General features: G+C 42.9%; 2 protein-coding genes and 1 long non-coding RNA gene across 9 annotated transcripts; 1 reads left to right on the top strand and 2 right to left on the bottom strand.

The window, feature by feature from the left end:
• Positions 1–83: 83 nt before the first annotated feature.
• On the bottom strand, positions 84–10,489 carry LOC114853570 (vitamin D3 hydroxylase-associated protein-like). 3 transcript variants are annotated; one of them, XM_029147095.3, is made up of 16 exons: positions 10,361–10,489; positions 4,604–4,848; positions 4,022–4,135; positions 3,744–3,884; positions 3,488–3,621; positions 3,142–3,348; positions 2,880–2,920; positions 2,685–2,809; positions 2,103–2,228; positions 1,891–1,988; positions 1,579–1,678; positions 1,450–1,493; positions 1,335–1,374; positions 1,149–1,257; positions 801–946; positions 84–592 (listed from the first exon to the last, which is right to left on the bottom strand). In XM_029147095.3, the coding sequence occupies exons 2-16, from the start codon at positions 4,787–4,789 to the stop codon at positions 470–472; spliced, it is 1,734 nt and encodes a 577-aa protein (XP_029002928.1). In that variant the 5' UTR covers positions 4,790–4,848; positions 10,361–10,489; the 3' UTR covers positions 84–469. The 3 variants fall into 3 exon arrangements, with proteins under 3 accessions (XP_029002928.1, XP_055364284.1, XP_029002929.1); XM_055508309.1 differs by having other exon boundaries at positions 10,249–10,370; XM_029147096.3 differs by lacking the exon at positions 10,361–10,489 and adding an exon at positions 4,938–5,071.
• Positions 5,178–7,440, top strand: LOC114853571 (uncharacterized). Of its 5 annotated transcripts, XR_003785600.3 has the most exons (7): positions 5,178–5,322; positions 5,780–5,843; positions 6,215–6,315; positions 6,400–6,497; positions 6,626–6,771; positions 6,900–6,990; positions 7,114–7,440. It is a non-coding gene; the product is annotated as an uncharacterized LOC114853571 (long non-coding RNA). The 5 variants fall into 5 exon arrangements; XR_008694530.1 differs by lacking the exon at positions 5,178–5,322 and having other exon boundaries at positions 5,701–5,843; positions 6,215–6,310; positions 6,397–6,497; XR_003785601.3 differs by lacking the exon at positions 5,178–5,322 and having other exon boundaries at positions 5,701–5,843; positions 6,397–6,497.
• Positions 10,462–12,044, bottom strand: LOC114852902 (vitamin D3 hydroxylase-associated protein-like). The gene is made up of 6 exons (XM_055507644.1): positions 11,821–12,044; positions 11,372–11,485; positions 11,094–11,234; positions 10,838–10,971; positions 10,714–10,717; positions 10,462–10,485 (listed from the first exon to the last, which is right to left on the bottom strand). Exons 1-6 carry the CDS (start codon positions 12,004–12,006, stop codon positions 10,462–10,464), a joined length of 603 nt encoding a protein of 200 aa, XP_055363619.1. The 5' UTR covers positions 12,007–12,044.
• Positions 12,045–12,681: the final 637 nt, after the last annotated feature.

Below are 12,681 nucleotides of genomic sequence, written 5' to 3'. Positions count from 1 at the left end.
CACCATGTTGAAGTGTTTTCACTGCGGAAATGCTTAAATCAGGACACTGGATATCTAAAATGATGTCACTGTTGTCAGACAGCTGTTTTAACACTTTAGATTTATTCAGATATCTGATGAATATTTAGGACAAGTGTAAACTTTAATATAGGAACATTTATCATATATACATTGGATTAGGCAAGAATGAATGTAGACATGTGCAAAGTTCTTCAGTTGTTATAAAGATAAATGATTGTGAACACAATCATAAGGAGGTGAAGTGTATGATATGCAATGCTTAAAATTGATTGTATAAAAGCCATTTACTCTCATCACCATGATCGTCAACGCTGTCTCACAAATTATTGTTATTATGTTGGTTTCTGTTCACTGCTTTAAGTGCTGGGATGAGAATGTCTGTGTGGTCCTGTGACGTCGACCTGTCCACGTCCATCACGTCTAGGATCAAAGCTACACTCTGCAGACTTTATCTCCTGCTCTGTTTGACCAGTTGTTCCACCTCCTTCATTAAGCGCAGGCACAGTTCCTCCTGCCACGGCAGCGCCACACACTGCACGGCCACAGGCAGACCCTCACCTCCAGACACAGCCTGCAGTCAAACACAATCCAGTCAGTCATCACCCAGACAGACCACTGCGGTCTTCTGCTTGCGTCTGACCAAATGTGAAATTACACCTGTAAGAGTTGCTCTCATGCAGTGGACTGAAACTTAATAATAATAAAAGGCAATACCAGATGTAATTACATTAAAATTTCCATCCCAGGGCTGCATCAGCTGTATCAGCACTGTTAATTACCTGTTTGAAGTGTTCGTCCCAGGCGTCCTGAAACATGCCCTTGTAATGCTTGAGCTCTTCCTCATCCTTTACTGTCACCGTGGAAACAGGAACTACACCAGCAGGAAAGTTGAGGAGATTATACAACATTGTGTAGCTCAGAGAATCTGGAAGGAAAGAATGAAATATCAGCAGGGGGTGCCTTAGATGGTATGTTAGCTAGTGAGTGCAATAGTTTAAAAGACGGTTAGCATGGTCATGAGCTCAGCAGATCAGATTCTCAATATACAGTGAAGAACATTAGACTGCTTCAAAGCTGTTTGTGGGAGATGGTTTCATCATTTGTAGGCTACTCCAAGTTAAACATACTGCAAATCTTGCTGTAGTAACAATGGTTGTAGGCTGGTCCAATCATGGGGCACAGCAGCACATCTATGTTGATTTTTCTCCAAAATGCTATTGTTTCATTAATGTAGTCCTAGTGAAAACAAAATTATTGATTAGTTCCTTGAATGTTAGATCTCACAAGCATATTCAGCTCGAAGCTAGAAGCACCTCAACAGCAGCATGATGAGCCCACAGATCTGCAACAGATCTGAAAACAGGCAGAAAAGCAATCAGCACATTTTACAACATGTGATTGATATTGACATCAAGATTATGTTCTCACCCAACTCCACATGATGTTGAAAAAATGGTAGAAACACGAGGACCCTTGAACACAAAAAAGCCACAAAGTTATCAAAGTTTTCACCAAAATACAATTTTGTAGATCACTAATAAAGAAAACAAAACTCACCAGAGGCTTAAAAAACAACGAAAGAGTTTTCTTCCACCACTTAGGAAAATAGCAATGGAAAATCTGGGCTCTGATAGAGGCGTCCAGAGGACTCCCCTCCCTATAATTACACATTAATACATAACAGATCTCCTCACCAGGACATGTAAGTGTGCACCAAATGCAATGGACAGTCTATTCAGGGGCTGTTTGCATCACAGGTAAGAACCAACTCACTAACGAACCACTAAGGCCACATATTTCATCAAAGGAATACCTGAAATTGTACAGCAACAACGAAATTTGGTGAATCAAATGGAAACTTCAGCTCACAGTTTTTGTAGCACACTGCTTCCTCCGTCTGCGATTACACCCCTCAGCATTAGTTCAGGTAAAGCATAACTGACATTTTGCAAATGATATGGCACCAACTACAGACACATAACAGAAACGAAAAGGTGCAACAGCAATGAAAATATATACCTTTTATCACAAACTTTATGAATATAGACCATGTATTGAGTATGTACGTTCTGTGCTCTTACAGTGTGTCCTGCTTGCTCTAACAGGGCTTTAACTTCTCTGACGCATCGGGCCATGCTTGGACTTGGTTGTGTGTAGCCGTCGTTTTCTAGGTAACCGATTCTCAGAGGTCTGGAGCTCTGGTAGATCTGAGGACCACACATTTTAATTCTGTCAGACACGTGAAGCCGGTCTCACCTATCCGCATGCATACCCCAGCTTCAGCAGTAATCAGGAGTTGTCCTTACAGTGGTCTCCTTGGGTCCTACAGTGTTTTAAAGAGTTGGTCTGCCATTTTGTGGATGGCCGTGACAGAACATTGTTTCATTCCACTGTATACTGACAATGTACATGGTTGGAATGACAATAAAAGCCTACTTGACTTGAGATGGACCCTGGCAAGGTCCACAGCTTTAGAGGTCTACCGAGAGAGACATAAGGATAACTGCAATTTGGGATTCGCAAATTTCTGCAGAAGATTCATCAAAGGTCAAAGCTTTTCTCTCCACCACCTGATCTCCCACACAAATATGTTCTCCTGGATGCTGAGTAAATCATAAGGATAAATAATGAATAATGAGATGGCGCTGTCTATAAATACACACCTGCATATTAAAAGGTAGCGGTGGAACAGTGGGATCCAGGGAGAACATGTGATCACAGAGCAGAGCCTGCATACACAGAACCAGACTGTCCACATCTTTTGCCATTGGTCCAGGAGATGCCAGAACTAAAATGATTAGGAACATTAACGTGATGTTCATTTTATGTGTCAGCTACAGGAATTTACTGCTTCTTACCTGATTTTTGCCCTCGAAAGAGTGGCTTTACACCCTGCAAACTTAACAAAACACAAAAAATTCAGAAGTCAACATCCTTTACATTAATAAGACTTTACAGACTGAGAAAAATGTCCTCTAGAAGCACTGGTGACAGTGAAAAAGAAGCACTTGACCAGTAGTAATCATTAACATGACCAGTAGTTATGGTAGGTGGTAAACTGCCAGAACTAGAGCAAGAACAGAACATGCAGAAACAGAAGGACACCAAGTACAAACTCACCTGATCCGACCTGACGTTGGCTTGAAGCCACAGATCCCACAGAAGGAGGCAGGTATACGGATGCTGCCCCCTAAATCACTACCTATGCCCAGCAGGGAGCCTCCTCCCCCGATGAGAGCCCCCTCACCACCAGAGGAACCTCCACAGGTCTTCTGTGAGTTATGGGGGTTCAAGGTCTGCCCAAATATGGGATTACTACAATCATAACTGGAGAGGAGATGATAGAATAGAACACAGATCAATAAACACAGTCTCTATGCTGGACACAAATGCATATAAAACATAGTTCCAAACAACTACATCACAGCTATGTGACTTTGTGCAGTTTAACTGAGAAACGATGCACCTTAATAGACCTTGGGGAATGTTTGTTTTAACAAAAGGAATGGCTCCTTGTCTCTTCAGAACTTTAACAAGCACACTGTCCTCCTCAGCCGGCTGGTCCAGATAAACCACCACACCACAAGACGAGACATGATTCTTGTGTTGGGAAAAACCAGAGAAAGCAATTATGAGCTTAATGAACAAACGCCATTATGAGTTCACACATTTGATACTGTTCACCCATCTGATAATAGAGAAACCTCACAGCCACTAAATACCTTGTAGTTAACATTTTCTTTGATGCTAATGGGAACTCCATACAAGAGACCATCATTGTTGGAGGGAACCGTTTTTAACTGGTCCAAACACTCCAGCAAAATCTCTGTGCAGCAGTTCACCTTTCGGTTTATGTCCAGAGCCTGTGGGAAAGAAAACAGCCAATAATAAGAATATGGTAATAAAGTCCATAAAGCTGATAAAATGTTCTATATATTCCAAAGGATGTTTCTCTGTGTTGGTCTCTAGGGAATGAGTTGTGGTATTTTGGATACTGAACCTTTTCCATGTAAGAATGAAGAACGTCATCACGACTCAGCGTGCCTTCCTTCAGCTGCTTTGTCAGGTCAGACAGAGTGAGGCTCAATATTAGATCAGAGTCTGTCTGTGGATTCTAGACAAGCAGTGAAACAAAGTATTTCAGACACAGACATGTTTGTCCCTCAGATAGAAGCATTAGGAGCTACTGCCAGCTTCAGCGTGACAGCTGCTTAATGAAACAGATTGGATGACGACAGTCCTCAAAGTGCTGTGCTCAAGGTCAATGAGGGTACAGCTGTTTTTATTGCAACTGTATTGAAAGGTTTACTCATTACCTTAACTGTAGATAAAACTGAACTGTGGTTCAGGCTCTTAACATTTAAATGCTTTTATAATAGATATTATCATTTCAAAAGTGTATTGCTGAAAATCATAAAATTCATTCAGTTCATGAAATATTTCTTCTCACTAAACTTTATTTCCCTGCTGCTAGAGGAGCAGCTTTACAACACTTTATTTTAAGTATAGACTGACTGAAATAACTCAACCAAATGCACTCCACGTATCTGTCGTTTGTTACGCGTTCAAACCTGAAGCTCACCGTGTCTCTGTACCGCAGCACAGCCTGCTCTGCTCGCTCCAGGCTCTCAGTCCTCCACTTCCTGGCTCTCTGGATTTTCTCCGTCGCCTGTTGGTGCCTGGTGACTCTGTGGACCAGAACCACCAGGGCTCCCACACCGCAGGCAGCGGAGGTCAGCAGCGCTGCTGTCCAGCTGTCCAGCTCCATTCCCTGGAGGAGCTGCGGTCCGTTTTTCACGGCTCCGTCCTACGTCCTTAAGCTACAGGCTAAGATGAAGAGATAAAGAGAAGTGTCTTCTAACACCAGCGAGTGGCAACCTAATCTTGGTAACTTTGAAATATAAAATCAGATTTACTTTCCACGGCAGAGAAAAGTGACTGCCTGCCAAAAACACACACAGCAAGTTTTCCAATGGTTGTAGCAAAGCCACATGTGTTACCCCACACTCAAAAAACCTGGATCGGGTGCATGCTACATTAACATAATTTTAACATGCAACTTCAACAATAAAAATTCTTGTTTTGTGTCTGAACATAATAAAATCACGTAAATGTAACGACTTCAACAGGTTACATCAATATTTTATGTTAACTCAACGTAATAAAAATAGGTTTAGACAACAACATGTCCAGAGCTGAAGGTGGCAGTAATGAGCAAATTCACAACTTGGACTACGGCCCTGCCGCTTCTTCAGGATCCTGACGTAAAGGAAAACACCTGTTCATGATGTGTGCAAGAAGGTAAGTTTAACGTCCATTGAATAAAAAACCGCATGGGTGCAGAAATGTTGTTAGTAGCTATATATAGTGCCCTTTAGCATTCTGGATGTTTAATTAGCTAGAGTACGTATCCGTGTTATGTGACTGCGCCTGTGCTCACAAGCTAACCTAGCTAGCTTCCGTACAACACTGAGAACGTGCTAGTTTTAAATAAGCTTATCTGCAATAAAATATATATATATATTGTAATTTTTTATATTATTTTATAGCCGTTAAACGGCGATCTTTGCTCAGTTAGGAGTGAGACTTTTACGTATTTCCAACGGGAGTTCATCGCGCGAGCGCGGGATTTTCAAATTTCAAATAACCGACATCAGCGTTGCCCCTCGGTCGGTTTGGATGCGACGAGGATTTTACGAGTCAGCGGCATTTGTTCAGGTTGGTGCAATATTTTCTGACATATACTCTCCGTCCGCAGGTGTTAGAGCAGAGAACTACTGGAAACGGAAAACAGAAGTACAGAGACTTGCCCTAATGGAAAGGTAACCCATGAACATTAAATAGAAATGTGCTGTCATGCTATGCATTTCCTGAGGTAATTTACACGAACCTACCAAAATGGTGTTTGAGTTATTTCACTCTACATATTGTTTGCATTGTATATCGTATTATCATAAATCTATTATTTGTTTCACACGGTAAAGGAAAATAATCAAATTACTTACAGTAATAGTATTAATAAGTATTTATTTAATTAAGCTTTAACATTTGTACCTTTTTATAAGATTGTGTACTCATTTCACAGCACATAATTGGTTTCCTAATTTATTACAGCTATTTTGACTTGAAACCTGTTCTTTATCATCTAAAATGTGTCTCTTGGTGTTTACCTCCAATGGCCATTCTGTGAAAGTGTCCCATTCTAGAGCTGAGAAGAGACAGCAGGACAGGGAATCATCTGCTAGTGTCGCGTCAGATGTCTACATGTCCACAAGTTGTTTAAGAAAAAGTAAGGTAAGAGGGAATGAAAAGAAATAAGATAAATAGACTCTAAGGTATTTGGAGATGCAAGGAGTGCAGCGTGACTTTTTCTAGTAGATACGACTATTGCAAACACAAGGCAAGAAGTTATCAGAGATGAACCCTTCATCACCGAGTTCAAAACCAGATGGCCTGCTCTCTTCTGTGTTTCTGAGGTTGGTCAATAAATATGTCTATATATATACAATGTGATTCTGATCAGACAAACAAAATAAGTATTAAGTATTGTTTACACATTTGCCATTCAGTGCATTGATAACTTGTGTACTTTTTTCTTTTTAAGAATAAATTTAAGAGGACTACAACAGTTTGCTGCAACAGTTCTTCTCCATGCTGGATGGTTATTCTTCAGACCTGAAAACGGTGTTTGGCAAGGATGGCGGCATTCAAGGACAAAAGATTAAGAGCATCATGGTTCCCATAACCCAGGTATGATGATGGGAAAAAAATCTATGTCGTAATATGTTAGTGACAGCTACTCACTTGAATAAAAATTGTTCCCTAAAATAGATTAAAATTGTTTTGTTTTTTGTGTGATTACTTTGTTTGTCCTAAAGACTAACTCCATTGATGTCAGAAGAGTACATCCTTTAAGCCCAGTGTGTGTTCCTCAATGAAGATCCTGGCAACCTTGTGAAAGAATGGATGGTAAGAATGTTTTTTTTATTTATTTTTATTTCATGTAAGTTTAAAATTTCAAAGTGATTTATATATGCTTTAAAAGTTGAAGTGTTATATAACATCATCCGCTTTTTTAATTTTACATTTCAGATCGTGGACGCCTTGAAGAAGCCATGATAGAGACAATTCTTGAAGTTTTTGTCATTCACAAAGATGCAGAGGCAGATGATGACCCTGAAGATGTAGTCATCGTTTCAAGTCCTGGATGAGTTGGGTAGTGTCCCACTTGCTGTGTTGTTGTTTGCTCTTGTTATATGCTCTCAACCTCAGCTACCCTCCACTAAAAGTTGTTTGAAATATTGGCCCAATGCTGTATGTACAATACTGGATGTTAGTGACATTTTGTAGCTGCCTTTGACATTTGAAAGCTGTTTTATTGTTTTTATGAAGCTTATAAAGTATTCTAACCAGTCTAAATCCAATGTGCTTTGTGTCTTCTCCAACCTACACACCAGCTGGGGATACAGTATATGTTAGTTTGCATAATAGAAATACTGTTTCAAAGATTACTTTATTTGTGTGTAATTTTGAAAAGCTAATCTTGGCACAAAACATTTGATAACTTTACATTGGTTGTGTTAGTATAGCATAATTTATTAATTAATTTAAATTAACTTGTTACTACCCTATAAAATTAAGTAACAAGTATTAATATTATACATGATCAAATAACCCAAGAAAATTATGTTCAATCAACCCTAAAAACATTAGTGGGACTGACCCATGGTCATTAGGTAACATTAACATGAATATATCATGTTGCTTCACCCTGTTTACATTTGGTTCACTAAGCGAAATAGCTTCTTGCTATCTTAACGCATTTTAATTAGATGGAAATACTTTCCATAATTTTATTATGTTCATCCAACAAGTTTTTTTTTTGAGTGCAGTCAAATGAGATGCTGTTCACTTTTTGATTGAACTACTGTACCTGTTTACCCGCTGCACTGGAGGTAGGTAGGTGACCCAATCGCTGGATAACCAATCTGGCTATTGGGACATGAAATTTTACGTCACTGGGGGGGAAGGAGCCTGAGCTTGTGCAGAAGGTTGAGCGGTACTAGCTAGAAATAGTTGGGCTCACCTCCACACACAGCCTGGGCTCTGGAACCTAACTCCTTGAGAGGGGCTGGAACCTCTTCTACTCTGGAGTTGCCTGAGGCGAGAGGCGGCAGGCTGGTGTGGGCTTGATCATAGCTCCAAATCTTAGCCACCTTGTGTTGGAGTTTTCCCCGGTGGACGAGAGGGTTGCTTGCGCCTTCGGGTGGGGGATAGGTCACTCACTGAGTGCTTACAGGCCAAACGGTAGTGTGGAGTATGCAGCCTTCTTAGGGTCTCTGGAGGGAGTGTCGGAAAGAGCTCCAACTAGGGACCCCATCGTTCTTGGAGATTTCAATGCCCACGTGGGCAACGACAGTAATACATGGAGAGGCGTGATTGGGAGAAACTGCCTCCCTCATCTGAACCCGAATGGTGTTATGTTATTGGACTTCTGTGCTAAGCACAGTTTGGCCATAACAAACACCATGTTCGAACATAAGGGTGTCTATCGGTGCACATGGCACCAGGACGATCTTGGCTGGAGGTCGATGAGAGACTTTGTAGTCATATCACCTGACCTTCGGCCATATGTTTTGGACACTCGGGCGAAGAGAGGGGCTGAGCTGTCAACCTGGTGGTGAGTAGGATCCGCTGGCGAGGAAAGTGGCTGGAACGACTTGGCAGGCCCGAACGTAACGTGAGGGTCTGTTGGGAACGTCTGGCTGAACCCTCTGTCAGACAGACCTTTAACTCACACCTCCGGGAGACCTTTGACTAGATTCTGAGAGAGGTTGGAGACCGAGTGGACCATGTTCTCCGCCTCCATTGTCAACGCGGCCATTCGGAGCTCTGGACGCAGGGTCTCCGGTGCCTGTCGTGGTGGTAATCCCTGAACCAGGTGGTGGACTCCAGAGGTAAGGGACGCCATCAAGCTGAAGGAGTCCTATTAGGTCTGGTTGACCTGTGGGACTCCTGAGGCAGCTGATGGGTACCGACAGGCCAAGCGTGCTGCAGCCCGTGCCATAGTGAAGGCAAAAAGGGAGGAGTTTGGGGAGGCCATGGAGGAGGACTATTGCTCGGCCTCAAAGAGTCCTTTACCAACTCTGTTTTTAGTGGAGATGGAGAGCTGTTGACCTCAACTGGGAATGATATTGGACAGTGGAAGTAATACTTTGAGGATCTCCTCAACCCCTTCAACATGCCTTCTGCTGAGGCAGGGGACTCAGGTGGCCTTACCCATCACCCAGGCTGAGGTCACTGAGGTAGTTTGTAAGCTCCTCGGTGGCAGAGCAGCGGGGATGGTTGAGATCCGTCCTGAGTACCTCAAGTCTCTGGATGTTGTGGGGCTGGTTCGAGACTCTTTGTTACGGTCTCGGTACAACCGGAGCAGGAGCTTGGTTCGCATTGCCAGCAGTAAGACAGACCTGCGCCCGGTGCATGTTTGACTTCGGCAGGGCTGCCCTTTGTCACCGGTTCTGTTCATTATTTCTATGGACAGAATTTCTAGGCCAGGGGCCGGAGGGGGTCTTGTTTGGGGACCACAGGATAGTATCTCTGCTTTTTGCAGATGATGTTGCCCTGTTGGCTTTATCGGGCCAGGACCTTCAGCGTGCGCTGGTGCAGTTCGTCGTGGTGAAGACGGAGCTGAGCCGAAAGGCAAAGCTCTCAATTTACCGGTCAATCTACGTTCCTACCCTCACCTATGGTCTGAGCTTTGGGTCATGACCGAAAGGGCAAGGTCACAAATACAAGATGTCACGATCCACCACACAAAATGGCGGATGGGGGTTGTGAAAGTCGGTTTGGACCGAGTCAGAGTGCAGTGAGGGCCAGGAATCCATGAAAAAAAAACAGTTTATTTCATATAAAACACAAAACACTCCTGTAAACTAAACACAATATACCAAAAGGAAAAACATAATGTGCCTAAGGCTTGGCAACCTGGGCCTGAACAAAGAGAGCTAGCAACATGGCAAACTTAGAGAGCTAGCAGCATGGTTTAACAAAGTAAGCTAGCAACATGGTATGCATCAAACAGAGAGCTAGCAGCATGCCATAATCAAACAGATAGCTAGCAACATGGCATAAATCCGACGGAGAGCTACTGCAAGGCATGAATCCATAGACCGGGGCCCTTGCATGTCTTATATGCCGAGCAACGCGTGACTAATGTGGCAACTTTACCCATAGATAGTTCATGTTCATAGTGCCGATCAATGGCGGTGGCATTGAGGACGAAAGGTCCAATTCATCAGCTAACCTGACTGAGGGATAACGTGACAATGACGTAACCGACCTGTAATATGCAGCATGGGGAGGTGATGTGACAATGACCCAGCAGAGAGTGCTGTGCTGCTGGAGTCTTTAAAGGGAGGCAGAGAGAAAGCACAGGTGTGGTCAGTTGGACTGATTGCCAGGAGTCTACAGAGGGAAAGAGAGGGAGTGGGTGTGGTCCAAAGCAGAGGCATAGCATGGTGAGCGAGAGGGTGTGGTCCAGCCCAGGGGCCTGACACAAGCGCCGAAATGAGCTTCCTCCTTAGGGTGGCTGGGCACTCCCTTAGAGATAAGGTGAGGAGCTCAGAGTAGAGTCGCTGCTCCTCCACATCGAGAGGAGCCAGTTGAGGTGGCTCGGGCATCTGGTTCGGATACCTCCCTGGGAAATAGCATAATATCCATGTGATACATAAAACACATAAATGCATATAAAACATAGTTCCAAACAACTACATCACAGCTATGTGACTTTGTGCAGTTTAATTGAGAAATCAGGCACCTTAATAGACCTTGGGGAATGTTTGTTTTAACAAAAGGAATGGCTCCTTGTCTCTTCAGAACTTTAACAAGCACACTGTCCTCCTCAGCCGGCTGGTCCAGATAAACCACCACACCACAAGACGAGACATGATTCTTGTGTTGGGAAAAACCAGAGAAAGCAATTATGAGCTTAATGAACAAATGCCATTATGCGTTCACACATTTGATACTGTTCACCCATCTGATAATAGAGAAACTTCACAGCCACTAAATACCTTGTAGTTAACATTTTCTTTGATTGTAATGGAAATTCCATACAAGAGACCATCGTTGTTGGAGGAAACCGTTTCTAACTGGTCCACACTCTCCAGCAAAATCTCTGTGCAGCAGTTCAACTTTTGATTTATGTCCAGAGCCTGTGGGAAAGAAAACAGCCAATAATAAGAATATGGTAATAAAGTCCATAAAGCTGATAAAATGTTCTATATATTCCAAAGGATGTTTCTCTGTGTTGGTCTCTAGGGAATGAGTTGTGGTATTTTGGATACTGAACCTTTTCCATGTAAGAATGAAGAACGTCATCACGACTCAGCGTGCCTTCCTTCAGCTGCTTTGTCAGGTCAGACAGAGTGAGGCTCAATATTAGATCAGAGTCTGTCTGTGGATTCTAGACAAGCAGTGAAACAAAGTATTTCAGACACAGACATGTTTGTCCCTCAGATAGAAGCATTAGGAGCTACTGCCAGCTTCAGCGTGACAGCTGCTTAATGAAACAGATTGGATGACGACAGTCCTCAAAGTGCTGTGCTCAAGGTCAATGAGGGTACAGCTGTTTTTATTGCAACTGTATTGTATTGTACTGTATTCTCGCTAAACTTTTTTCCCTGCTGCTAGAGGAGCAGCTTTACAGCACTTTATTGTAAGTATAGACAGACTGAAATAACTCAATCAAATGCACTCCACGTATCTGTCGTTTGTTACGCGTTCAAACCTGAAGCTCACCGTGTCTCTGTACCGCAGCACAGCCTGCTCTGCTCGCTCCAGGCTCTCAGTCCTCCACTTCCTGGCTCTCTGGATTTTCTCCGTCGCCTGTTGGTGCCTGGTGACTCTGTGGACCAGAACCACCAGGGCTCCCACACCGCAGGCAGCGGAGGTCAGCAGCGCTGCTGTCCAGCTGTCCAGCTCCATTCCCTGGAGGAGCTGCGGTCTGTTTTTCAAGGCTCCGTTCTACGTCCTTAAGCTACAGGCTAAGATGAAGAGATAAAGAGAAGTGTCTTCTAACACCAGCGAGTGGCATCTTAAACTTGATAACTAAATTAAAAGGGTCTCAGATAAGTTACACATTTACTTTCCACAGCAAAGAAAAGTGACTGCCTGCCAAAAACACACACAGTCAAATGAGCTGCTGTTCACTTTTCCATGGTAAAACCAGCACAATTAGGGCTAATGTTCTAAGGAAACATCTAGTAAATTTAAAACTCAACTTAAGAAATTATGGAATTAACATTAATTTGAAAATATTATCCAAACTGGATATCCAAACTCACCATACAGGAACTACTGTACCTGTTTACCCTCTGCACTGGAGGTACTGTATTGGCCAAGCAGCTGCTGGATGAACATTGGTTCATGCCATGAAGGTGGTGATCTCAGACTGAATTTATGGACTCCCTTGGTTGTTTGCTTATGTTTGCATCTTGGTTGGGGTTTTTGCTATTGAATTAAGTTCGTCTGTTCGTGTTTTGGTCGTATTAAATTGTGCTGTCTGTATGATCTTGTTCTGTTCTGTGTTTCAGTTTTGTTTTGGCTCTTCTTTGTGCCTCCCTCCACCTGCACGGGTTCGCCTGGGTTGTTCTTGTTGGC

The sequence above is a fragment of the Betta splendens genome, chromosome 4, assembly GCF_900634795.4.
Source record: "Betta splendens chromosome 4, fBetSpl5.4, whole genome shotgun sequence".
Taxonomy (NCBI): Eukaryota; Metazoa; Chordata; class Actinopteri; order Anabantiformes; family Osphronemidae; genus Betta; species Betta splendens.
Note: the sequence above shows the minus strand (reverse complement) of the source record. Positions and strands in the feature narration are given on the sequence as shown.